This window comes from Rhea americana, unplaced genomic scaffold, assembly GCF_003343005.1.
Source record: "Rhea americana isolate MKP2758 unplaced genomic scaffold, rheAme1 scaffold_138, whole genome shotgun sequence".
NCBI lineage: Eukaryota > Metazoa > Chordata > Aves > Rheiformes > Rheidae > Rhea > Rhea americana.
The window spans coordinates 2,374,593-2,401,693 of record NW_028185461.1 but is presented as its reverse complement, the minus strand read 5'-3'; the positions used below and the strand labels follow the sequence as shown (position 1 = coordinate 2,401,693).

The 27,101-nt window shown below is 40.2% G+C and overlaps 2 protein-coding genes across 8 annotated transcripts; one reads left to right on the top strand and one right to left on the bottom strand.

The window, feature by feature from the left end:
* Positions 1 to 7: 7 nt before the first annotated feature.
* Positions 8 to 9,511, top strand: HEXD (hexosaminidase D). 3 transcript variants are annotated; one of them, XM_085298334.1, is made up of 12 exons: positions 8 to 286; positions 354 to 463; positions 564 to 651; positions 1,061 to 1,225; positions 2,357 to 2,540; positions 3,961 to 4,032; positions 5,328 to 5,421; positions 6,177 to 6,259; positions 7,075 to 7,153; positions 7,231 to 7,332; positions 7,762 to 7,851; positions 8,308 to 9,511. In XM_085298334.1, exons 1-12 carry the CDS (start codon positions 125 to 127, stop codon positions 8,474 to 8,476), a joined length of 1,398 nt encoding a protein of 465 aa, XP_085154460.1. In that variant the 5' UTR covers positions 8 to 124; the 3' UTR covers positions 8,477 to 9,511. The 3 variants fall into 3 exon arrangements, with proteins under 3 accessions (XP_085154460.1, XP_085154459.1, XP_085154461.1); XM_085298333.1 differs by having other exon boundaries at positions 5,226 to 5,421; XM_085298335.1 differs by lacking the exons at positions 354 to 463; positions 564 to 651 and having other exon boundaries at positions 10 to 286; positions 5,226 to 5,421.
* A 621-nt stretch (positions 9,512 to 10,132) lies between these two features.
* On the bottom strand, positions 10,133 to 23,497 carry CYBC1 (cytochrome b-245 chaperone 1). Of its 5 annotated transcripts, none has more exons than XR_014894980.1 (8): positions 23,331 to 23,497; positions 20,510 to 20,632; positions 19,266 to 19,307; positions 17,795 to 17,868; positions 16,906 to 17,002; positions 15,862 to 16,006; positions 14,019 to 14,533; positions 10,133 to 12,449 (listed from the first exon to the last, which is right to left on the bottom strand). XR_014894980.1 is itself a non-coding variant. In XM_085298342.1 (8 exons), the coding sequence occupies exons 1-7, from the start codon at positions 23,455 to 23,457 to the stop codon at positions 14,404 to 14,406; spliced, it is 738 nt and encodes a 245-aa protein (XP_085154468.1). In that variant the 5' UTR covers positions 23,458 to 23,497; the 3' UTR covers positions 10,133 to 12,449; positions 14,366 to 14,403. The 5 variants fall into 5 exon arrangements, 2 of the variants coding, with proteins under 2 accessions (XP_085154468.1, XP_085154467.1); XR_014894981.1 differs by having other exon boundaries at positions 20,510 to 20,628; positions 23,331 to 23,491; XR_014894982.1 differs by lacking the exon at positions 23,331 to 23,497 and adding an exon at positions 22,387 to 22,506.
* Positions 23,498 to 27,101: the final 3,604 nt, after the last annotated feature.

Sequence of the window (27,101 nt, the reverse complement as noted above, 5' to 3'; positions counted from 1 at the left end):
ACGCGCTCGGCCAGCGGCGCGCGGCCTGCGGGGGGAGCAGGGGAGAGCAATCGGCCGCCTAGCGGCGCTGCCTCAGCGGGGCAGGCGCGAGCGGCGCATCGCGGAAGCAGCGGGCGGAGGCCACATGGAGCGCGCGCGGGAGGCGGTGGCGAGGCGCTCTGCAGACCAGAGCAATCGAGGGCGGCAGCAGCGCTGGCTCGCGGGCATGGCGGCGGGCGGGCTGCGGCGGCGCCTGGTGCACCTGGACCTCAAGGGCGCGCCGCCGCGCGCCTCCTACGTGGTGGAGGTAAGCGGCAGCGGGCCGGGGCGGCTGCGGCCGCGGCCCGCTGTCCTGCCGCCTCCCCTTCCCTCAGGTGCTGCCGCTGCTCCGCGCCCTGGGCGCCACCGGGCTGCTGCTGGAGTACGAGGACACGTTTCCCTACGCGGGGGCGCTGGAGCCGCTGCGAGCGCAGCACGCTTACAGGTAGCGCGGCCGTTAACGGCTGCCTAGAGCCGGAGCGCGGCCGTTAACGGCGAGCGCCGCTCCCCCGCCTCTCGCTCCCTCGCTGCCTCCTTCTCCGCAGTGCCGAGGAAATCCGGGCGGTTCTACGACTGGCCAAGGCGCAGGGGCTGGAGGTGGTGCCGCTGGTGCAGACCTTCGGGCACCTGGAGGTGAGCGCTGCCGCCTCGTTTCGCAGCCGTGACTGGTCTTTTCCGTCGGGAAAACCTCATCTTAAGCCGTGTCCTTTCGGCTGCATATTGCAGACCCCGAAGCGATACTGAGCACCCGTGTGGCGTCTGTCACCCCAGCGGAGCGGCAGAGAGTGGGGCAGCGGGGTGCGTCCTACCCTGCCGCTGGTGAGAGGCCACTTGCCCTCCCTGGTGCACACATGCGGCCAGAGACCCCCTCAGTTTCTCTCTGCATAGCCATCAGCAGCACTCTGGTGACATGAGAAGATGCTGTAGTTGCCTTCATCGTGCAGTTGGTGCCCGAGCTCTCACAGAAGGGTTGAGGTTGGAAGGGACCTATGGAGATCATCTAGTCCACCCCACCCTGCTCAAGCTCTCCTTTGCTTTGCAGTTCGTACTGAAGCACAAGGAGTTCGCTCATCTCCGGGAGGTGAAGACGTTTCCCAACGCCCTCAACCCACACAAGGAGGAGTCCCGGGCTTTGGTCAAAGCCATGATTGACCATGTCATGGCACTGCATGAARACTTAAAATGGTTTCATATAGGATGTGATGAGGTGGGACCTCTCTTGAGGCAGGAATTTCTTTTGTGAGGAATAATGATGAGGGTCTGAGGCTCCTGTGTCTCAGAACTTGCTTGGGTGGAATTTTGATGACAGAAAACATCACCTTCAAAGAAGCTAATGTGGAAAAGTCTTTTCAACGCTTAATGATTCCAGTATAACAGGATGTCATTTCTGTTGATCTAACTGGTAGAAACCCAAAGTCTTAAATGCAGTCTCTTAAAGCTAACTCAGCATTTGGTTTTATGTCAAATGAGAACTTAAACTGAATTACTAATTTGGAAATACTCTTTAAGAATCATGTGAGTTTTCATGTAGGACGTTGGCTTATTGTTCTAGACAAATTTTATCTCATTCAAAATGAACTGTGTGGTGGGAAGTATTTTTTGTTCTTTTAGTAGTGTGTCCCCTTGAGAAGGCGAGCCTTAAGTTTTCTCCTTCTTCTGGCTTTCTTAAAGCCATCTCTATGGCATGCAGAGCCCTGAAATTCCTTGTGATCGTCTTGGCAGTGTTGGCCTTAGTTCAGCGCTTTTGAGTTCTGCTGTGTCATAATGGCAGGGTTAGATAGGGACCTGCCAGCTTTTGTAAAGCAAGATATTACCTACATAGAATAAACACATTTTGGATAAAACTTACTCTAAAACAACAAAGAGTTTAAATGCATACCCATCTTAACAGGCCCAAATTTTCTGTCTGCATAGGACTCTTGGTCTCCCAAGTCAGTTCTAGATCCGTGTATGAATTTGCTTTTACAAGACAGGAACCTCATTTAATATAGGACCTCTTGGGTTGCTGGAATTCTTGAACCAAGTAAAACTAGTGAGAGCGACTTCCTCAAGGGCAGTCTTTCCAAAGACTCACCCAGCGTGCCTTAATTATTCTTTAGATATTATAATTCCTGCAGGAGAATTCCCTTACTTGACATGTTTAGTCAGGGTTAGTCTCCCACAAGCTGACAGAGATGCTTGCGATATCATCAACATCAAGGGATGCTTTGAGATCTATCCACACAGTGTGTCACATCTGTGCAGTAGTTCATGAATATTGTATGATTCCATGACACTGTCGAACTTGATACCCCTTATTCTTATACAAGAAGTCAGGATTATTTGCTTTGTATATCAGGTCTACTACCTTGGTGAAGGAGAGGAGTCAAAACAGTGGCTGCAGCAACAAGAGAACACTCTGGAGAAGCTGTGCTTGTCCCACATAAAAGCAGTTGCGAATTGTATCGCCTCATCTTATCCTACCGTGACACCTATTGTGTGGGATGATATGCTGAGAGGAATTTGTGAGGAAACATTGTCAGGTGTGTGATCAGTGATGGAGTGAGTCTCTCTTTTTTTTTTTTAAAGCATACAAAAAAGTTTACACAAGCATTTGAAACAGATTTGCTGGCAGATGAAAATAGTGAAAAAACAAATAGAAAGATAGCTGAGATATTGTCCATTAGACTAATAAGTAGAGACATGTATTTAGTCTCTAGCTTTGTCACAGACTTTCTTTGTCACCATGGGCAAGTGTCATACTGCATGTGCTTTAGCTTTCCAGATGGTAATATATAGGTGACAAACTTAAGATAAGTCATCATGGAGGGATTTTGCCATAAATTCTATTTCTTCTATGCATTAAAAATATATATGTAGTATTTGTGGTCTCAGCCTAAGATTCTATGCATCTCAATGCTTTCTAATGTTAGTTGTTGCTCAGTGCATCAGCTGCAGCTGTGTTCCGGTGGAGCAGATTCACGAGGAGAAGCTGTCACCTTGCATCTTTGACAGTGTAGCTGATCATAGTGCACACATCATGAGGATCTCTCAACACTGAATTGTGGGATAGGTCTGTGACCCTGATCCTTGTGAACCTTGTCCATTGAAAAATACTCAAGTACTGCTAACATTTGAGTAGTCCTAATAAAGACAGAGTTTCAGCATTTTCAGAGCCAGGTCTGCTCTAAACATATTTAGATGGTGTCATTGTGGCTCCTCCAGTAGAAATTTATTTAGCCATATGGCTGTGAGAGTGGGAAATCATCCCAAAAACATAGATAGGACCCATGCAGTTTCCACAAGAAAAATACAGCTTCTAGCTCAGTTGCACTCTGTTGCCACAGCCAATAACAGACTAAACAAAGAGAAATGAGATGCAGTTAAAATACTGATTTTTTTTTTTTGCAGTTAAAATACTCAATTTACTGCAGTTTCCTCAAAGGTCAGTGTTTCATGTTTAAATCTAGTAAGGGCRTTGGTTACAAAGGAACTTGAAACCAAATGTCTGTCGTCATTTGTACTTCCAAAGCATCTTGAAATGCTGTTCTGTGCAGACAGTCTCGGCTTTAAAGGATGATTACTTCCTTTGAATTCAGCTGAAATCTTGTATGTACAATTTGCAGCTCTAGACCTTCTGGTGTACAGATAGCTTCAAAGGACTGAGAATAGGATGGGTTTGGGATGAAGGGGATCTCTCATGAATTGTCCCTGCTGATTCCCATCACGATCCCCACGTTAGTGGTTTCAGTGTATCAAAGGACTTAGCCCCGGCCCATGAACTGAATCCTTATGTGCAAAGTCCTGGCGAGGCTGAAAGGGCACTTAGACACTTCAGGTGAAGAATTCTAGTAACAAACCATAAGTAGTTTTAGTTATGTGTTACTGCACCACTGATGTTTACTTAGTTCTCACCTCTAACTGACCGTTTTGCATTACTTAAAAGAATTCTGTTCCTTTCAGAGTCTGGGGTCCCACAGCTTGTGGAGCCAATGATATGGGACTATGCCGCAGACCTTGATGTGGAGAGCAAAGGTTTGTACTTCTCTGGTGAGCTGCTTGGAAAAAGCAAAGCTGTGTTACCTATAGATCAAAACAGCCATAACAAATCAATATGATTCAAACATACCATAGCTAGATCCTTGTTTGATTTCACGTAGTTTTCTTTTCATGTTTCTTCTATGAAGGATTTTCATTGTCTGCTGCTTGTTTCCTTAAAAGAGGGCTGCAGAATTGCTGACGGAAGAGCAAGCGGTTTTCAAAAGCATTGTTTTACATTAGCTCATCTCACATTGAAATCAGTACTACAATCAGTACTGCTGAGCAGATAGCTCCATACTGAACAGTTCTACAAAGGAAGCTTCAAGGCTATAGAATTCCAAAAAAAACTCTCATAGATTCCCATGAGAGACTGTATCAGCCATCTAATGTATGCAAATACTTATTTGTTGAAACATGAACCAGTTGTCAGGTGTTGCATGTGCTCATTACATACACACTTTTCATAGCATTCGAACAATCTAGCAATTCAAGGAAAATAGAATATAGTCCTAGGGCACGTGAAAACAGTAGGGCAGTATAACACTGAAACAGGCTTCCAGAGAGGATGTCAAATCTCCATCCTTAGAGATGCTCAAACTCAGCTGGACAGGGCCCAGTGCAGCCTGTTGTTACTGGACCTGCTCTGAGCAGGTGGTTGGACTAGATGACCTCTGGAGCTCCTGTCAAGTCTCTGTGATCCCATGATTAACTATCATTTTAAGATTCCTTTAGAAGTTTCCAGTGCCTTAAAAAAAAATAGGTATGATTTGTATTGGTAGAGAAGGTGGTGATCTTGTACAGACTCAGTCCAGAGGTATCTTCCAAGAGATCAGCTCTGCAATTCTTATCATTTGAGAGTTTTTGTGAAATATCCCTTTAAGGCAGCAGATACAGCCGCTGCCCCTCCCTGCCCCCATGATTTCTTTTTAAACTTCAACTTTTAAGAACCAGAGTCTAATTTTTACAGAGAAGTAAAGGAGAGTTGCCTGCCTCTCTTAAAGCTTATGATGCATATAACGTGTATTATCAGCAAAAATGACCCAGCTGCTCACATGCCAGTAAGCTTTATAGCTGCCTCTCCAACAGAAGGGTTCCAAGCTCAGAATTCCTTCAATTGGAACATTAAAGTCTAGGCTGAAAATGAAGGAAAACTTGTGCTGTATGTGTTCTTTTGTGTCTTATTTCAGTGCTTCTCATAGAGAAGTATCGTAGATGTGGCTTCTCCAAGGTGTGGTTTGCTAGTGCTTTCAAAGGAGCTACAGGAGTGAATCAGTCTCTAACTCTTATAGGACATCACTTAAAAAACCATCTTCAGTGGCTGAAAGTGGCAAGCCATAGTACTGCAGATGTGCTTCAAGGTATTGCGCTGACTGGCTGGCAAAGGTAAGGAACATCTTTTTTAAATGTTTCCAAGAATTACATGGAAGCAAATTTCTTCTCAAAAACTCTAAAACAAGTGCAAGGAAGTTCCCATGGGAATTTAGCAATCCTGCAACTTCTACTGCTGGTTACTATTGGTTACTATTAGACACCTGTATAATGGGCTTTTTTAGCCCACACCACTTACGTTCTTCTTGTAATCCCCTGACTCTTAACATTCAGAGGAACAAGTGAAAAAGTGCATGAAAATATTTACAAAAAAAAATACGCTAGCTGTACAGGACCAGAGAATTTAAAGGCAGCTCAGACTACAAACTCTTGCAGCCCTGTTGAATCCTTGAAATGAATATCCAGCAGTATTTTTGAATAACTCCTTCCAGTACCTAATTACTGCCCAAGAAAATGAAAGGCATAGTTAATCCAATACTTGACTTAGTATCTGAATGTCTTACATGGATTCAAATAGAATGAGGTTGCATGAGAAGAGAAAAGTTTATCAAAGTAAGAAAGGATTTTTATGCAACAGTCGAGCGGTCTAAGGGAATACTAGAGAACTGAATTCTAATTTCTGATCCTAATTTGGCTCGAGTAGGTCATTTGTTTGATATTTGTTCTCGCTGAGCCTTTAAGAAGAAAGGTATCTTCTCTGAGAGAGAAACAGATGTTTCTAAAGCTCTCTATTTTTTAGTGATTGAAATATTCCCACTGTGTTAGTGTGTTTTAATAGTAAAATGTCTAATGAATGTTCTCTTATTTAGGTATGATCACTTCTCTGTTTTGTGTGAGCTCTTCCCTGTGGGGATTCCATCACTGGGTATATGCCTACAGGCACTAAAGAATGGTACATAATGACAATTCTATTCTCTAGCCGTAAAGAGTGAAGTGGCCTAGCCCCAAGGTTAGCACAGGCTTATTATACTTTGAAAGTGTTCAACTGATCCTGGCCTGAATTATGAACAATAAACTGTACATATGGCATGTCTCAGATGATGGCAATTGCCATATATGCAATATGGGAGAGAAAGCCTTGTGGCCTATGTATTTTAATGTAGCCATATTATATATATTGTTACAATCTCTTAACCTGCAGATGGCCACAAACTTCCGTATGCTTATGAAGCTGACTTGACATTGCGAGTACATAAGTGAGACCAATTACATTTAGATTTAAATCTTACTTACATGGGAAAATTGTCATTTTAACCTTTTTTCTTAAAACTGATACAGGACACAAGTACACTGTCTGGTAAATATTTCCTGTAGTTTCTCGTTTCTTCACAGACAGTTGCAAATAAATATTTTGCATTTCTTATTTTCAGAAATAAAAAAGACTGCTTGTTTATTTTTAAACAAGGCACAAAAATATTAAGTACTCTAAACAAAGAGCTCATAGCTAGAAAGTGCTTTAACTAGCTCAATTAATCTGTGAATGAGGTTTAAGGTACTTCCCCCAACTATCCCTGTATGTCCTTCCCTCTCCCCCTAGTTCCAGTGGTTCTTTCTTGGTCTGCTTCCTTTTACACTTTGTTTAAACAAACAAACAAACAAAACTTCATCCAGGGAGAAGTAGGCCAATACTGAGTACTCTAACGAAAATGCTCATAAAGAGTATTTTTCTGGTTAGGCTCCTTTTACATACTTCTGTCTTCTGCTCAGGTGGCTATTCTGAAAAGGTTAAAGAAAATGTGGAAAAGCTCCTGGGAATGTCTAATCTGGAAACTGATACTTTCATGAGGTAAAATGCCAGCTGCTATGTTCAGATGCTTTTAATTACATGGTACATTCAGAAACTAATGAATTTTGTTTGGACAGCACAAGTTTGGGGACCTTTCCAGGAAGCAACATCCTCACACTTGTGACGCAAGTTAGTTTCTACCTCAGATCATCAATAGATGAACTTCTCGAAAGGAACAGGTAATAAGACTTATATTGATTCTCTTACTGTTTAACCAGAGCGTGGAGGCCATGTATTCCAGAAATGAGGGTATGCATCCAGGTAGATCCAGCAAGGTGTTTCATCATTTAACCATCAAGTTCTTGATTTCAAGTATCACATCCCTATATACTGACATCTCAGCAGAGCTTAGTATTTAGAGGCAAATTCAGCAAATTATTTAAGCAGAGTTCCTAAATGCTGTGTTCTGTCTTATTTCAAGAATTAAGTTCTTCAGTGAATTAAGCCTTACTGTTACTGGCAGCAAAAATGCAGATTTACTTACTCCTTTGAAATTACGTGAATCAGTGTAAGACAAGTCCAGCTAAAGCTTTATCACCTCCCTGTCAGCCTGCAAACATTTATATCACTGCTGTTCCAAAAGCATTTATACTGTTGTCCCTTTTCAGATATGTCACGGGCTGGTTCAGTCCCTACCACAGAAAGAGGAAAATTATTCACCCTATAATAATGCATCACTTTCAGCCAGATGCAGTAAGGTAATGCCACTTATTTTGCATTACAGGGGAAATAAAGTTTGTCATAATTTAGGTATTCAAGTACATATAGCTTTGAGTTCTTGCCTCTTTCAGCATTTAATATTTCAGCAGCACCACTGGGGGGAAAAAATATCAATATGAAATTATACAGTTTAAAAGAAGAACACCTTCAGTCTTTGTATGACAATCTTTGTCTGAATTCTGCTGAACAAATTCATAGAGTACAAGTACAAAATTGGCCTCTGGAAAGCTTTCCCTTGTATATGTAGTTACTCCTGTACAGATGCTTCTATTCTTGTAAAGTAGTTAAGAAGGACTGTCCTCCCTTCAGAAGCCCAGTAGCTAGTCTTTCCTTGAGGTAGAGCTTACTTGCAAATGCAATGATTGACCAACATGCTTGGTGCCTTGTATGTTGTGGCAGCCTATGCTCATTTCTTCCTTCTGATTTTTGCTTAGTCTTCTATCCAAGTGGAATGCTGTGGTGCAAGATCTCCAAGCAGCCATGGAGCAAGTTTTCCACAAGTGTACTATAGATGAGTGGATGGAGGAGAACGTCCACCCCAGCCTACAAAAGCTGCAGCAAGTGGTGGATGATTTAGATAAGGCAATAAAAGCTCAAAGTTAAGAGTGTCCTAATTGCAGTCTGTCTTGTATAGGGAACTTAGCTAGTAGAAGTCTGCAGCTAAACAAAATTTGTCATCTTAAGAGTTGAAGCAACAACTGTCATTAAACAAAGATGACCTGAAAGCATAAAAGAATGTTAGCGTAATAGCTGCAACTCTTTTTTTTTCTTTTTTTTCCTCCTCTGAATCTTAAATCACCTGCCCTGTAAATAATCAGATCTGGACCCCTACGTAACAGCAAGCAGGAGTGAGGCAGCATTCAGCTGTATAAGGCAGGAGAAAAACACATTTTTCCAGATTTGGTATTTGTGGTAATAATGCATTTTATGTGCAACAGCAACCTGAGGAAATTCCACAAGTTCTAGTCAGTAGCCAGCATGTCCTCTCCTTGCAACTTCTATTAGGAAGATTCAGATACTTTGCAGGTGCTTTATTTTGTAATGTGACTCATATTCTCTATCAGCTATSTTCACAGATGTATCTTACCATAGCATCACAAGTCCCTCAGCAGCACATAGCAGTGGATTTGTTCTGTATCAGATTTTTATCWGTTTTTGAAATATATAAAACTATTAGTCCTGAATCCAGCTCTGGTTCAGCTTCAGATCAGAAGATGAAAGTGCTTGCTCAGACTTCTTCAGAAATCCAGAATTGCTGCACAGGGGAGGTACATGACAGTACACAGCATGATAGAGCTTCAGGAGAGGAGCTTGTTACCAGTAGTTAAGATGACTTTGAGGAAAAACTGCCTTAACATATTGGGTTCTTGAAACTTCATTAAACTTCATCTAAGCGTAGTTTCATGCCCACAGGAAAGCACCATCCAAGTCGCTGAAGGCATATACTGACTTAGCTATGCAAAAATCCGATTGGAACTGCCGTTGCTTCTGTATTTGAAGCAAATCTAAAGTCTCCTGAATTTCAAGGAAAAATGCTAAGTTTCATTCTGCTTTTATGTTGAACATTCAATAATTTTTAGCGATACCACTGAGACGATCACTGCAAGGGAAAATAAATCTCATCTGCTTTGTCGCTTTCTTGAAAGTCTTCTATTTAAGCAGCACACACATGGACATTTTCTTGAAACAATATATTTTAACAGTACTATGATCTAGCTACTGAAAGTGCAAGAAGTGCAGTGTAAGACAAATCTTTAACTGCTGTTATATGAGAAAAAGCTACAAGAGTTAACTTCATATGCAGATCTTTAATTAACAAAAATTGTCATGTACATTTTAATTAAAGTCACATACTTTGGGACTAAATTGGAACTGAACAAGATCTTAGTTTATCACCATAATAAATCCTTCCATATTCAAAACAGTATCTTTTTTGAAACCTGCCCTTGTTTTGCAAGTGGCTTGTCAGTTTGGTTTAAAGGGGAGAAAACAAACAAACAAACAAACAAAAAAAGACTAAGTATATTTACCAGTGAAGAGTCACTTAGTAGCTTATATGAAAACAAGACAACTCAGGCTTCTAGGCTGCTGTGAAAGAGTAAAAGCCGGGTCAGTAACAGGTTAGGTATTTGGATTTCCTTCCTTCTGTCCTCACTCCCAATAGCTCCTTCAATAGGCCTGCACCAAGCAGTAGTTTAGACAAACATCAGTATTTTTATAGATTTTAATAAGGATGACCAATCTACACTGACACAGAACAAGCTTAAGTTGATTTTATTGATAGTCATTTAAAAAAATACATATGAGGCCTTGCTAAAATTCTACTTGCAATATTAAAGTAGAAAAGTAATTTCTAAACAAACATTTTCCAGAAGTATTTTTGCCTCTGAGCAATCTACTACAGCATCAGAACTAGCGCTCATCATTTTATACGTAACCCAGCTTGGTTTTTTGACATCTATGTAACTTTGTAAATACAACACAGAAGTCAGATCTCAGCTATACAGTATAAATACTTTGATTTACCTTGAGATTTACACAACTGATACTAGTTAGTGAAACATCTCATTTTGGGAAAATATGGATTATGGCTTAGAGTATGCAACTTTCCCCCTTTGTACAATATTCAGTCTAGCTTTTCTCCATATGAGAACTGAACCTATGATCACATCCAACTGCATACACGTAAGTAATTTCAAATGCACATAGAAGTTTCAGAAGCTGAAGCATCTGCCAAATGATGCTTATGATACAGTTGTAAAGGATGTAATGGAAGATGTTTGGAAAAGCAGGGATAGATCTAATTTAAGGTCATTTATAATGGTTTTTAAATCATATTTATAAATAAATCACATGTAAACTACAGCTGTCCAGACTCAGGTTACTAGACAGCCAAAGATGTAAAAAAACTAAGCAAATAAATCTCCAGTAATACTTTTCTAAAAGCATGTAATTTCCTAGCCAAAACTAGTCCTTCATTCATCATTCCTTTTAGTACAAGCCACTTTGCATCAGATGCCCAAAAGGCTACGTTTACTTGGCTTTATAATATGCTAGGCCAACAGAAGTGGGGGGAAAAAAAATCACTGCTCAAAAAATTTCAGCAAAACAGTGAAAAGTGACAAGAAAAGAGGAGCTGAAAGAGGATTAATGGAAAGAGGTAAGAATACAACCTAACTGCTATTCTAAACACAGTTCCTTCATTCTGCATCTGATCACTGATGAATCTGCAAACATTGCTAAAGCCAAATGTTAACTGCAATCTGCAAATTAATCTTCCATGCATGTGGTTACAGTAAAACACAAAACTGGATGCATGTTCCAACTACAAAAGACAAAACCAGCTTTTGAAGACAGGAAGCTCAAAACCTGGATCAGGAAGAATAACATCAAATTGTGATACACATACAGGTATGGCATCCAAGTGCCGAGTTATATGAAGTACTTTACCTACGCTATAGGTCCGGGTCACTATATATTGAGGTCCCAGTTGTACATATCAAGCCAGTAGTGTCCACCAGAAAGCCTGCTGGCAGAACCCAGAGCATTTCAGGAATGTATTCAGTCCCTTTCATATTAGCTCATTCTAAGAACTCAGGGTATTCAGTCCCTTTCATATTACCTCATTCTACAGAAATCAGGTTCTCATGTAAAATAATTCTAATTATTGTGGTAACAAAGAGCCACCAAATGGAAAATGGGAATAGTACAAGAGAAGATTACACCAGCTGTTCTCACTGCAAGGCTGAGACTTGATAGGAAAATGTTTTAAACACAGTGCATTCCAGCATACATCACTGACTACTCATTATCGGTAGAAAATTTGGTATGCATTGAGGGAGTGAGAGACACTATACAGTATCTTTGAGGAGCTGACCCTATCCTTGGATATCAATTAACTTAATCCACAGAATGTATTTCAGACTCTGTTATATCTTACCCTAGGTCATTCCACTTTCTTGTTGAGTCTTATTTACATTTCTGTTTTAGTCTTTTTATGATCACATGATGCATCAGAAGTATGTACACTACTAAACATATCAAGAATGTACAGCAAGTTGGATGCACAAAAAAAAGCTCAACAGAAACAGAGGAGGATAATGCAATGTAGGGTTAGATCAATAGAAATGCCTTTATTAACTGATCTTTTTTAAATGGGAAAACTACAACATGGTTTTTATCTTCCATGTGGTATTAGCTCTCATGGAAATACAAAAGCAGCCCAGTATAGCCAAGATTGAATGCAAGTAGTTTTATCTGTACTTTATTGACTTCTGGTCAAATCTGTGGGCTCATAATTTCTAAGTACCATGTATAGCCATACTATGTCCTTCCTTCAAATATACTTGCTACAAAGAAGGAAGCTTCTGCAGGTTAGTTCTTTATATTCACATTATGCCATTAAACAAACACCAAACACCTTAATTTTTACAGTTCCAGAATACCTCAGAACACACTTCAGAGGGAAGAAAACCAGTTCTCCCAATCTCATTCTCTCCCTAGAAACAGTTTTCTCTACTCTGTGTATTAGAGCAGATTTGAAGATCTCTCCAGAGTGTTGCATCCAGTGCAGTTTCTTAAAAAAAAAAAAAAAAAAAAAAAATTAGATGATTATTCTTATTTTACAGCTGTGCTTTAAAAGCAAGATTTAGTTAGCTACCTGCAACCTAATTTTTCCCATACTAGTACATGGCAGTTTCCCAATTCTAGCTGATGCAGGGCAGAGACCAAAAGCCATGGAATTAGCCAACCAATTCAGAGGACTTCACAAGCATATCCATTAGCAGACACCTACTTTGATGCCTGCCACAGTTACAAATACCTTCTCTAAGAATAATACACCTGCTTGTGTGCTGCAGTCAAGCTGCATGGACAGTTATCTTTGTGTTACAGTTCACCATTTCAGGCTACCAACAGTAGGAACATGTTTGTCTCACAGCTGATCCCATACTAGGTCTAAATGGCTGAAAGTGAAATCTTAGTGCAACCTGTTTTTTGGTCAGATAAGCACGTGCTTAGTTTCAGTTAGGGCTGGAAGGTAAATTTTACAGGATCTAGCTTCTATTGAAATCATTTCACAGATTTCACTTTTGAGGTAGAGTGCTTTGAAACAGGAATAAAGGTTCCTGTCAGCTCAGAAGAAACGGCTGCCAGCAGACAATTACTGCTGAGCAGGTCTGAAAGCAGATCACCTAGTTACCCTGTACTCCTTTCAGATCTCCTAGATCAAACTGTATACTTATTTTCTAATTCAGGTCTTCACACCACACAATTCATTAACACTACTAGGTGAACTTTAATGCAAGCAGTTTTAGCGTGTTGAAGGATCTTTCAGCCCTTCACAACTCCCCCCCCCATACTAACAACATGTTGATGTAAGCATAAAGTTCTAGTTCTAGACAACACCTCTTGACTAACAGAGGAAGCTTTACTTCTTTAAAAATATTTATCTTGGAAAATTCATATTATTTTTTAACCATTTGTAAAAACCATGGGGCAGAATGGAGGATGCTACACAGATCTGGAGTACTACCTGGGCACAAGTCTGACACTGGAACTATCCCAGCTATCTTAGCAAAATTTAAGTTTTTATTCAGCACGTCAGTATCATCTAAAACAGGGAATACTAAACAAATTGAGGCTGCCATGTTGTTGGATGCATCTTTCCTACCTAAAATAAAACTTGCTTTTTCCTCACCCCTCTTTCTAAATAGACTATTAAGATTATCAATGTTGAAGTCCAGAATTAGGCTATTCCATTTAGGGGTTGCCTATGCCTAGAAGTTAAGCAAAAGAGGATTAAAACAGAACATGTCAAAGCTGTTGGGTGATCCACATGTTCATTTTTCATTTATTATTTATGACTCTTTGGCAAGCGCAGGAGAAATAAATAACAAATTGACCAACCTGATATTTAAAGTTCTAGACAATTACTTTCAAACTTTGATTGCGAACGGTCTAATAGCAAGTCAGTAGTAAAGAATATAACAGAATGCCATTATCCTGCATCACCTTACTGCGTACACTAAACCACTTAAAATCAAGTTAGTAATATATTCAGTCACTTATATTATTTCAAAGAAAAAAAAAAGAGCACTGTGTTATAAGTTACAAATTTAGCTCCTCTACATTTCATATAATGTACCTGCAGCAGTGTCTGTGATAACTGGAAGTTTACATGCTTATCTCCACCTCATTGATGTGAAAGCAATAAATGACTTCAAAACAATTCATTACTAAACAGTTATTCCTAGATGAGCTGACAAAATTCAAGTCAGCACTGTCCACATCCAGGTACCAAGCTGAAGAAACAAAACAGAATTTGCTTTGGATGCTACAAAGGCCATATTTGTAATGGAGGGGGGTGTGGGAATTGGAACGCTAAGAGGTGCCTCAAGACAGATTCCTCCCACTGTAAATGCACATGTAGAGAAACACCCAGCTCAAGATGACAAGGGATCTCCTGGAGAACGAACAGTATATTTTCCATACATTCAAAGGCCTCTGCTTTCTTCAGCTCATGATGACTATTAACATTTAACCTCTGGTTCATCAGCATCACTAGCCTCTGTTTCGCTGCTCTGAGAGAGATCATGTTGGCTCTCTACTCTGTCCAGTTCCAGAAAACTAGTGATGAGTTTGGCAACTGCTTCCACATCACTGTGGAAAGGAACAAACAATATAAGAATTAGTGGAGTTGTGGTACTGACAAGACAAGAACAGACACACTATATTCCTTGAGAATACATTTGTTTGAAGGGCTAGTCAAAACATGGCATGAATTATTGAAAGCACTGTACTTGTAAAGGTACATCAAGCCAAGTAATTACCTCAATTTCAAAACAAGTTGGAATCCTTTTCTAACAGTCCCTGCTGCAAAGTTCTTCGTATGACCTGCTGCTTTTATCATCAGTACTTAGAAAAATAGTTAACTGATAATTACAGTGTTTGCAAAATAGAATGGAACCAACCCTCTCTGCCACTGCACAGCTGAGCCAGTGAAACTGGCTACAGCCCACGTGGTTCTGACAGCTCCAAATTCAAAGCAGTCAGAGCAGCAATTTCTGGGAACATCAGTGCAGAGAAATAAGCTCTGATCAGCTCTCTTGGCAGAAGATTCAACTGATGACAATCCCTCTCCCCTGCAGTTTGTCACTACTTTCTCTTCTGGAGCATACCCTCCCTTTTAGGGCTGCTTACATGAACACACCTCAGTCTGTTTCAGGGAAAACATCCTCAGTCATTTGGATATTCTATTAAATAGAATATCTTTGGCTAACAGCTCAGTTCAGCAAGAGCACCTTAGTTTGCAGCCTAATTGGTGTGGTAACTTTCAATAGAAAGGTGGCAACTACTGGCTAAAGGTAGTCACATCTTTCACCAGTGCATCTAGATCGAAAAAGAGACCTCAACCACTGTCCAGATATAATTAAAGCAAGGGGTGCTATTACTACTGGATTTTCAACATACTTCCTGCTCTACTGAGGTCTTCTCTCATTTAAGATCTAGCTTTGCTCAGATGCTCTGAAATCTTCCATTATGTCCAAGTAGCTGAGGTAGTGTCCAATGTTGGTACACCCAGAGTTCTCAGCATATTTTCATTTCCTATTTTCACTTTTTTACTCAGTCTGCCTTTAGGAAAAGCTAGTTATTATATCTCTAATATGCAACTCAAAAAGTTAATAATATACATAGCAAAAATAAGAACCATTTTGACTGAATTGGACATAAAAATGCTGAATTAAAGGAATCTTAGATCTCTAAATATAATCAGTCTCCTGATGAAGATAGTGATATTCATAAGTGTCTGATTCAAATCATGAAAGGTTAAAAAAAATAAACCGAGTAACACAAGGAGTTATATCGGTAAGTACAGAAATGGAGCTACGATGATTCTCCCAATAGTTAGCAATTACTGACTCATATGATTGATATTTCCTACCTTACATATTACAATAAAAAAAAGAAAAAAAAAGTCCACACAGCACCTTCTACAGCCCAGCACTGCACTCTGAGTCAGTGGGTGTGAAAATCCAGTGACAAATCGTAGCACAACCAGGTAACCCTTCCCAAAATAACGGACAGTCTCCTCTTCCACATTCACATCTCGGATCTCATGCAGTAAAGCCACAACTGTAAATAGACAGGAAGAACAGAAGACACCATTAGCATTTCAGTAAATTCTCGGCACTGCTACTGCTAGTGACTGAACACCTATGCTCCCCTTCCCCGAGTAGCTTCAGAACTACTGCTCTGATCCCGTACAACAGGGGCAATCTTGCAATGGCAAACAACTGCTGATCAATTCTGGCACGACAAACAAGGAGGGAAAGTAGCACATACCAGCTGGTATAGTCTGCCCTAGCAAACAAGGTACACTACTTCACAGAAACTGGAGACCAATAGTTGGTCAACAGATGCTCTGATATGAAGCGTGACATTTTTCAATACTTGTTCAATCTAAATTTAACAGCTGTTTACCTACTTGTACAGATAAATAGTTAGAATAGGTGAGAAATTTAAATCTATTTAGTCYCCACACACGCTGTCATCAGTACTACAAGACAGACATCCTATGCAAGCAGACACTGTACATAATTTACCTGCTGCAAAGAATTACTAGATTAGAAGTCAAGCCCTGTATCCAAGTTTCAATTTTTCACCAGTCTCACTCACAAAGCAGGCTAGCCAAGGAAATGCTACCATGCGTATTAGCATCCCTAAGGGATGACATGGACTACTATGGAAGACAAACAGCTTGTAAATCTGGTTATCTTGGATTAAAAAAAGAAAAAAAGAGAGAGAATAATAAATAAATAAAATTAACATGATGCATCCAGTACCCTAAACTGAAAAGGCATTCGAGTCTTGAGAGGCAGATGATGCCATCTGCTGCCTGGGAGTGAAACAGATGAAAATAGGTGTGACTGATTTGAGTGCAGAGCTCCAGAACAGCTTATCAAACGGGCATGTAAGCGTTTCTTCTGTTTGCCTGACACACATGGCTTCTAGTATGTATTTTTCTTTCTCACCTTGTTCATTGCCTCCTCTTGAGAGGGTCAGTATTTTTTTGTAAAGATTGAAAGTTTTTAGACAGATGGTTCCCTTGCTCTTATCAAATATAGCTTCCTGTAAGATTTAAGAAAATAAAATCAGGAGTTTCTTAAACACCATAAACTCTATACTTCAAAGGACAAAAGAAAATCAATAATACATGAAAATAATCTTCATAAAAATTAATCAACCATTTCAATCAAAGACATTCCTCCCCTATTATTGGACCATAAAAGTTAATCTTGCTGTTGTTGGCTTTAACACAGGCTTTACCATATCTCCTTTGTTATTTCCAGAAGCAAGTTAAAGTTTATTACATTCTTTATGCAATAAAAATTGCCTGGAATAAGATCTGAACACTAACCTTCCTGTAACTTTCACTTTTGGCATATGCTTTTGGCCTACAGATAAGCATACAGTGAATCTAATTTCCAGTGATACCTTTTGTTAACACAGTGACAGTTACCATCCCCTCCAAGATTCCAGTATTGGAGTGCATGAGCCAGGCTTACACAAAATCTAAAATATCCCTTAGGAGAGTCAGTGAAAACAGGAAGTCTCATGTGTGGGTTGCTTATTTTAATAACAACGCAGGCCAATAAAGTGAGAAGCCTATATAGTGGGTTACTGTTCTCAGTCTAACTCCCAACAGATAAACATCYACCAGATTAGAAACCAGCTTCACAAACACCACTCTTTTCCCAGTGGAAAGGGGCTGAATAGCCTGGAAGGGGAAGCTACCCTATGTGATGGTTCTTCTGCCATCAGCAGTAGCAGCAGCAAATGCGAGAAGCATGTTGTAGCAGCTGAACTCTGACAACTGTTTCTAAATTAGCACAACGTCATTTCCTGAGTTCAGCGTCTTACCTCCCACTGCTCCAGATTCTGTGCTGCCATAAAGAGACATCCAGCCATATAGAAGAGCTTCCATGCCAAGCTGTCTGAACAATGCAAACACACAACTTTAGAGTTTGGGTTGTTCTTTTTCCTTCTTTGATATTCAAGAAGTTATTTTCAAAAGCTACACACTCCTTCTGAAGGCAACAAAGGGAAAAAAAATAGTTTCTCTGATGCAACATTTTTGCCTTTAATTGTAATGCAAGCTATTTTACTGTGCTTTTCCAGCTTTTTAAAAAAAAGGAATTTTTTTTTATTTATTTTTCAGACTCCATCCACAGTGGGCTCCAAATCATGTACAATTATAAGCATGTGTATTACTGGCAAGGTTGAAACACCATTAAACATCTGTTTTTCTTCCCTAAAAGAAAAGGCATCTTAAAAGGCATCTGCAAAACATTCTCTCAGCCTGCCACCAACCACCACACATATGGGCTGCAGAGGACAAGGGTGAGGGGCAATGGAAAGCAAGTCATTGAAACAAAAATGTTTCTCCATAAAAGGAAGCATTCAGCCCTCCAGACAAACAAACATTTGTATTTTACATCCTGGAAATGTTTACATAGAGCAGCCTATCTTAGTGAATGGCACAGAAGACAGTAAAAAGCAATTTGCTTACTCAGGCTTCTAGTAAAGGCAGAGCAGAATAGTGCTCAGCACTGTTTGAGACAACTTTGCTGCAATGCCCTAAAAAACAACAAAAAATCATGTTGGCTGATACAGCTCATGTTTCAAGTAGCTTTCACTGGACTTTGCTCTTAAAATAAAAATATATTGATTAAAATGGTAGTATAACCTTACACAGTATTAAACTTTAAAATTTTAGGCACAACAGGATGCAGCAAGAGAACTGCAAGATGGCCTGCAAAACAGATTGCATCAAATGAGGGGGAAGGATAGTTGTCATTTAGTGCAAGCTGCTCAATTTTGGGAGAGGGGAGCAGTAGCAGCTATCTGCTCTTTAAAGGTGTTTCTATGAGTAATTTTTTAGCAGCTATCTGCTCTTTAAAGGTGTTTCTATGAGTAATTTTTGCCAGTGATGATTTAACACTTCCGAGAGAAATAGAGCAATTCCATCAAAGGCAAATTAATCAGTCACCATAATGAAATCTTTACATGTCTTCCCCAGAGAGCTGTGAGGACCAGCTAATCACATTTACATAAACACACTGAAAGTGCAAAATGCCACAGAGTGCTGAGTATCAGTACTAAAAATACTCTTRCAGATTGAAAGGGAAGCTGAATAAGGACTAGAGAATTAAAGCATGGGTAAGACAGGCAACATTTGTTACTAAATTCTAATATTCATGCCACAAAGTGTGGCAGGTATTTTCATAGAGGCTATGTAATGCCAGACAGAGGCTACATAGAGGAGTAAACATCACATGAAAAATATCCCAATAGGAAATAAGCAATTACTCAAAAAATGATAGGCCATTACCTGCACTATAATAAGCAGCAGCCAATCCTATGGAAGCTATTCCTAGAATAAAAGGGAGAAAATTAGGATACAAACAGGCAACTCAAACCATCCCAAATTCCTTAATGAAATGCATATGAAAATTCACAATTTAAGTCCATTAGTTTTTAAAAAGAGATGGAACAAATTTGATTGCACATTAATCACACTGACTTCAGAGAAAACTGTCTGCGTCTTTCATATAAGAAGCTCTCATTCCACAGATAAAGAAACAGAGTACAAAGGTCAGAAATAGAAGGTAGTGACAGAACAAGGAACAGAATTTTACAGTAACTCCTCTCCCTTCAATAACCGTTACACCATACTTCCTCTCAAGCCTCACACACCTTCAAGCATGATAACAAAGACTACCAAGATTATTCTCCCCTGAAAGTGCTCTGTGGAACCAAAAGGAGATTGCTGCAATAAAGCTGTGTCAGAAGCTGCCAACTGCTTTCTCACACTCAGGAGGAAGATGTGGAAGAGGGCCTCATGCCCCAGAGCAACCCTGCTACTGTAAAGAACCTGTCCCATCAATGAGAGCTTGATAAGGCTACATCACTGAAAGCAATGACAACACTGCTTCCAATGTTATTGCAGTGCCATCTAAGCCACTGGAAAGCAGGATATGCAATATTTCTCCTACCGGCTCTCTCAGGGTGGTCCTAATAAATATCACTCCAGTTCTTTTTTATGCATATGCACACCATTCAGAACATCCTGTCTGACTTCCTATTTCACGTATACACAGCACTCTTAGAAGTTCATTGTCAGCCGTGTGATAGATCTGTCTCCAGCACTGCTTCAGGGCAGTGGCTTTCAAGATTTTTCAGTTTCTGAAAGCCTAGAGGTTTTCCAATGCAAGTATGGATCTCTGGAAATTTCACGTATGCATACTGCTATATGGCATATACTTAACTATCTTTTCTTGGTCATCTTTCAAGAGTCCCAAAGAAACCCCAACTGGTAAGCCTCTGAGGTTCTACAAATCAGACTGAAAAATTATCAGTCCTCCAGCTGAAATTACCACACTGGGAAGGGGAGTTCAGACTCACTCGGGGGCTATGTCAAGAAAAAAATTCAAGTCATGATTATTTCCCTTCCTTACAGGAAACTGCCTGAAAGACATATGTATCTCTTGTTAAAGGCTCTTTCGGGAACTTATTCTGGGGCCACTTCCCTTAAAACAAGCACTGAAATAAACTAAGGAATAATCATGGTCTTACCAAAAAAGAGAGACCAAGATCGGATGCCAGGTGACCTCTTCAGATGGAGGAGGAAACTTGTGCGGTTTTCAACCAACATGTACATCTTCAGAGGAAGCTCCCAACCGGCCAGACTCAATCTTGCTGGACAAAGAAAACAAATAAATAAAAGAGGAATAGGAATTTAAAATTATTGCTGACTACAGCTCTCTCCTTTCCTAGCGTTTGTCATGACTTCTTAACAAGTCTTAATCTAGGCTATAAAACTGTCCACTGTATGTCTTTTTCTCACGGGAAAAAAATGTATACTTAAGAAAAAGTACAAAGAAACCAGCCATGTGGAAATCTGCAAAACAAAACAACAGGAATCTAAACTCTCAAAGAAACTTCTCATTTTGGAAAGTAAGAGCCAATCTCTTCCTACCATAAGCAGCACCCTCTGGAAAGATTTCAGAAGCAAGTGTGCAAAACAAGAACCTGGAATAACATTAGGGCTGCACGAATTAGCAACTCTTANAAGCAAGAATAATGGAAGTTCTTTGATGTATCATTTATTCTGCTGATAGCAATGGTAGCCATAATGGACCAACCTGGCAGCTGAAGCAGGACTCTGAAGCCTTCTACAGTACAGACATCAGGTTCCTCTACACAGAGTGAGGTACAAGTGTCAAGTGGAGCCATATATGGCACTCTCATTTTTCAAGCCAGCTCCAGAATAAAAACAAGATTTTCCAGCAACAAGTATACATGATGCTCCCCAGCAAGAGCATGTCCTTCAACCAAGACAGAAAGTAACTGATCAAAAAATCTGATTAAAGATTAAAAAGGGCACTAGCTGAAAACATGCAGCATTTCTAGCAAGTATTTACAGCATAAAACTGTCTGAATTTTTGCATGATTGTGGGCTCCAGTACAAAAACCAATTCCATCCTGCTAATATCAGCACAAGCATAAAAAGTGATTTGTAGTAAAGGCATAGCAGTCAGCATATGAGGACCCAGCCGATTTTTTCAAAATTAATTATCACCAGAAAAATGACAGGTTGCTTACTGCTTTCTTCTCTTTCAACAAATCAGTAAAGATATTTGTCAATATTAATGAAAATCCTAACCCAGTAGAAGTATGAGGGGAAACACAAGYATATGTTGAGTATTGCATCACAACATTAGCAGGGTATATGTCAGCCTTAAAAACAACATAGGAAAAATCCATGCTTCTGTTGCAACCTTCACATTATTTTAGGTAAGGGGCTTTAAGCACACTTTCTCCAGAGAGGGATTTTTTTTTAATATGAGCTTTCCTGATTGTTGGGTGATGAAGCTTAATATTTGTAAGCCTTCTGGGACGGACAGTGTATTGAGTAGCTCATTTATCATTGCAGACAGTAAGCAGCATTGAGTTGGTACTTAATAATAATAAAAACATTCACCCCCCAAGCCACAAATGTAATTTAACCATTAAGTAGACAACTTCTCTGCCTGCAGAATCATTAAGCGGAAGCTCAGCATTAAGTAGGTACCACCCACCTAAATTACAGGCTTCCAAAAGAATATCAACATTCAACAGGGATTAAAAAAAAAAAAAAAAAAAAAAAAAAAAAAAAAAAAAAAAAAACACTTAGAGCAGGTCCAGGCGCAGCCTGGTTCCAGCAGAGCAAAAGCATGCAGTTTTCAGTCCTTTACTCATCTTGCTGTTCTTAGGTACTACACAACACTTCCACAACTCTGCACAGACTGGCTAGTTTAGATACAAAACTCCAGGGGATTTTTTTTTCATTTAATAGAACAGATTTAGCCTAAAGTTTTAATTTAAACCAAGATTACATACAACTTTGATTTCAGTATCTTTTAGAAGCACAACCAAGAGATTACAAAACAGAATGAGGGAAAGCCCCTTACACACAAGACACATGCTGTCCCCTCCGGATGTCAAGAAACAAATGTTGATTTTCAAATGACTGGTACGAGGTGCTCTCGATACACCCGGGAGGAGGCTTTGTACACCCAGACACTAACAGCCTAGAAAGCATCAACAAGGCAGCTAATGCATCAAGGTTGCTGTAGAAACCTGGCCTTCTCTCAGAAAGGACATGCTCTACTTAAAATGTACAATGTAATTTATTTTTGTACAAGTTTAACCTATTAATGTGAAGTTTAACGTCTTTCCCTCCACAGCATTCATTTGGTGAAGTTTGGTAACATAAATGCCAATGTCAGCTTAGTTTTGCAAGTCAATGGCATCCCCCCCCCCTCCCTCCCCCCGTTACACGCAAGACCAGTGTCTCGAGAATAAAAAAAGCACGGAAGTAGCTTTGTAAAGTTATGCATACTAAATTAAGCCTGCCTTTAGAAACGTGAACACAGAAGTTGCACCAGGACAATCTTAAGGTTACAAGGGAAGACACATTTTTGCTTTACAAGCAGCATTAGCACCCCGATTTGTTGGGTTTGGCATAAAAGGGATCTTCAGAGCCAAAATAAATGCTTATGTGCTTCCTCCAAACTGCCGGACGACAGCAAGCTGACAAAAGCTGTCTCATGAAGACATCCCAAAGGCTTCAGAGCAAACACGCCCCAAGTGGGCCCCCACATCGCGCTGCGCCTTCATTACCCCTCGCCCCAGATGTGCCCCCTCCGGCTCAGAGAGGCCCGTGGGGTGGCTGCTACACCACCGCAGGGCACCGGGCACCCTGTCCGGAAAGGGAGAGCCCGCGGAGAAAAGCCGCGCGCGGAGGGACGGGGCAGGCCAGACCAGCCCCGCCGCAGCCGCTCCCCCGCCAGAGCCCCGCGAAAGGCGCCGCGGCCGCCCTGCCTCGGCCCCTGCCCCGCCGCGACCGCACTACCTGCCCGCCGCGCAGCGGCACCCGCGCGGGAAGCGCTTTGAATGGGAGGCTCTGGCCCGGCCACTTCCTGGGGCCCCGCCGCCCCGAACCATAGAGCAGCACCAAACCGGCTGCCAGCGCGCGCCATCGAGACGCGCGAGCGCCTGCGGCCATTTTGAGTGAGGGCAAACAAAGACCAAAACAGCCCTTCCCTCCCCACGGGCGGCAAGTGCTCTGCCTTAGTTTGACAGCGGGAAGGGAAGAGCCTCGCCCAAGATGGCGGGTGAGCTGGGGCGTCTTTCTTCCCCAACAGGAGCATTGATACCGCTTTCGGTTGCATGGTTTTAGCTTCATGAAGAAGGGGTAGGAGAACCCGTGTGGTTGAAGGCTTGGGCTTGGAAAATATGTTGTTTGGGGAGAAGGGTTTCCAAATCTGGCAGACTGTTGAATGTCCTTCCTGCTGTGGATAGTAGGTTACACTTGGAAAAATCCAGTGTATTCCTCCTAGCTCAGTTAAACACTTCTAATATGTGAAAATTATTTCTGTTTAATCCTTTAGGGTGTCTGCCTGTGTAAGATTGGAGAGAAAATGGGTAAAGTGCAGATTCTTGTCCTCTAGCTTAACTTCTTGAATTCCCTTTATGTAAGCCAATACATCACTTTATCTATGAAAGATAGCTGGTTGTCTCTGTTGTTCAGGAGCGTGGGCCTTCCTGGATGACGTGCTCTGTTTCTGTGTTTTTTGTTCTTTTTGGTTTTCATAAAGAGAGCCCAGATACTCCCAAATGTCTGCTTGAGGCCATTAAACAGTAAAAGTTTGTTCAGCTGTTCTGAGCCTCGGTGGTGGCCAGCAGTAACAGAGTTCTTGAGGAGGCAGTGCTTTCCCTATGAGCCCAGAGCAAACTTTTAAGGATAGAGAGAAGCTTGGCCCCCACATTAGGGAATTAATTGCCTGAAGGTTGCAGAAAACACAAGCTGACCTGCAGTGTTTGTGTTGCCTCCAAGGAACTTCAAGGCTGAACTCGCATGCTTGTCAGTCACGAAGTATCACCTGCTAGGTTTTGATGAAAGATAGAAGTAATAAGTACCTTTGTTATGAACCCAGATAAGCAGCTGACTTTCTGAGTCTTCTGAGAATAAATTAGTTTTTCTATAAGCTGTGGTCACTCAGGTTTTATAAACAAGTTTTTCTGGAAACCAAATGCTTGAACTACTATGAACCATACAAGACAGAGAAGGTTGACTGTGTATAGACTTGTCTATCCTGCATTCGATATACACCAGGTAGCATGCAAGTGAGCATCTGTTTTATAGTTAAATCACTATCTGCCAGGAATATTAGCAACCATTTGCTGCTTCAGTTCTGCAAAGGCCACAACATGATACCTGGTATGACTTTAGAATGACTTTAGAATTTAGAACTTTATGAAGTTAGAAATTATTTTTCCACAATAATCTCTGATTTTACTATGCTACTTTGAAATAAGTAAGTGTTGTTATCCCTACCATTGCAAAAAGGCAGGAAGAAACACATTTTAAAAGCCTGAATGTGGACTGAAAGTACAGCACAAATTCCAAAATGTGTTGCTGCAGAAAAAAAAATGCCAGAAGAAATATACTGAAAATGTAATTAATTATTTGTAGATTTCTTTCTCAATAATATAAAAATAGATCTTTGTTGTAATGCATTATATAGTAAATATACTTACGGCTTTCAAGTCATTGATCCAAAACCAAGAGCGTGCATACATATATAACAGAATTCTCCTTTATTTTACAATAGTTTTATCAAACTTGTATTTCTATTCCTGTCTTCTAATTTCAGGCCATTTTTTAAAAACTCGCTTCTAGCTCCTTTCTGATTTCCCAAGATCTCCTCTTAAACTTAGGAATTAAGCAGTACAATAAGTATGTAATCCTATTAAGATGCCAGGGTACAAATTATAGTGTGTTTGCTTTTAAGCAGTCACAACTGATTTTAAACAACACAATGTGCTGTGTATTGAGCCAGGACTGAGCTGGCTTTAGGGTCCCAATTATAAATGAGACCATCCCATTGATCTGTGCATGGTGCCCCACTGATCTCTCTGGGAACGTTGTGTAGAAAGCCTGTAGAGTACTGATTTAATGGAATATGTTTTCTAGTTTGTTACTAAGATTTATTGGCTAATTCTGACAGCTGTTGAGTGGCATCTGCCATCAGTGACTTGAGGCATTTATAGTTTATAATCTTTGCAGGACTGAAGCATAACCTTTAAAGCTTCTTAAAAGTGGTTACAGCATGTAGTGCTTTTTTTTTTGTAGAGAAATACTTAGTTTTCTATTTCACTCTTGGTACGAATGTTTTAGGTACAGGTATAAGTGTTAAATACAGCAACAGAGACCATTAAAGCAAAATAACAGCGTGAAGTGCTACAAACAGTGAGCTTCTTCAGAAGTGCCTTGCAGTGCAGCAAAGGTACGTACTGTTACCTCCCCAGGCATGGATTAGGACTGATGGTGCTTTCTTTTCTTAGGTTGTTAGGCACTGTGATGATGGTAACTGGTAACAGATGCTCTGTGGAAATGTGTCATAAAGAGATAATGGAAAGCAGAAGTTACTCTTGGCAATAAAATAAAAGGGGTGTCTAATTATCTAATGATTACACAGGTGTAATTTTATCACGTGCATTGAAAACATTAATTCCTTGCATGCCCTCCAGTCCATACAAGTTATTGCTCCTCCTTTTTCTATTGCTTGAATTCTTAAATTCTGAAATTAACATAGTTCATGTATTCCAAAGCCAGGGGAGTGGCTGAGTGTACTTAAGATGTTTTCAGGTATTTCAATGATTAATATTTTATGTCGTTACCTGTTTTGCACTGACTGTAAAGAAATAAGTTGGAAATAAAGAATTTTGAAATGATCTGTGCAGAGAGATAAAACTATCTAAAACTTTCATATCTTTTGAAGAATCACTGTATCAAGTTTGGATAATAAATGTCGTAACAGTTGCAGTGAAACAAGCATTTGGAGAGTTATGTTTTTGTGTTACAAACTTGTGTAGTCATGACTGTCTCCTTTTTTATACAGCATTATCAGTTATGCCTAACAAATATTTTTGCCTGCGGATTTAAGTATCTAGACCTAACCTGTAACAAGAGGAGATTTACCCAGTGTGCTTGATAAAGGGAAATTGCATTTTAAATTGAAAATAGCATACTTTTTGGAAGTTCAGTGGTTTTATTTCCTCAAAAGCCATTTTATAGCTGAAAAACTTATCTCTACAGATGTAGATGTATGCTTATACACATTTCTTAGGGTAAAGAGTTTAAAAGTGTATGCAAAATGGGAATTGAACCTTTGTGCTTAAATATTACAACTTGATATTTAGAAAGACAAGTGTTTTCACATAAATGCAAACATGCAGATTGATGATCTGAGGGCCCGAGAGGTTTTGGAAGGGTGATGTGCACGTTTAATAACTTTGTTATGGATGAGACTTCTTGTTGTCSGTATGGTAACAGCCTTAGTGAGAGTTGTATTTTGTTACAGAAATGGGAGGTCATAGCAGGTGGGCTAAATAAAATGTTGCTGATGATCTGTGAGTTAAGTAACTTCAAAACCGTTATTCTGCAACAAAAAAAAAGAGATAAAATCAGAAAATATATAAATTTGTCTGATATAACTGTGCAGGAGTTAAAAATCATATATGTTATATATAAATGTGTGCATATATCCAAGGAAGCGGCTAGCGGCTGGGAGAAGGCACCGGTGAACGCCAATCGCCCTGTGACCTTGGGAGCCGCCAG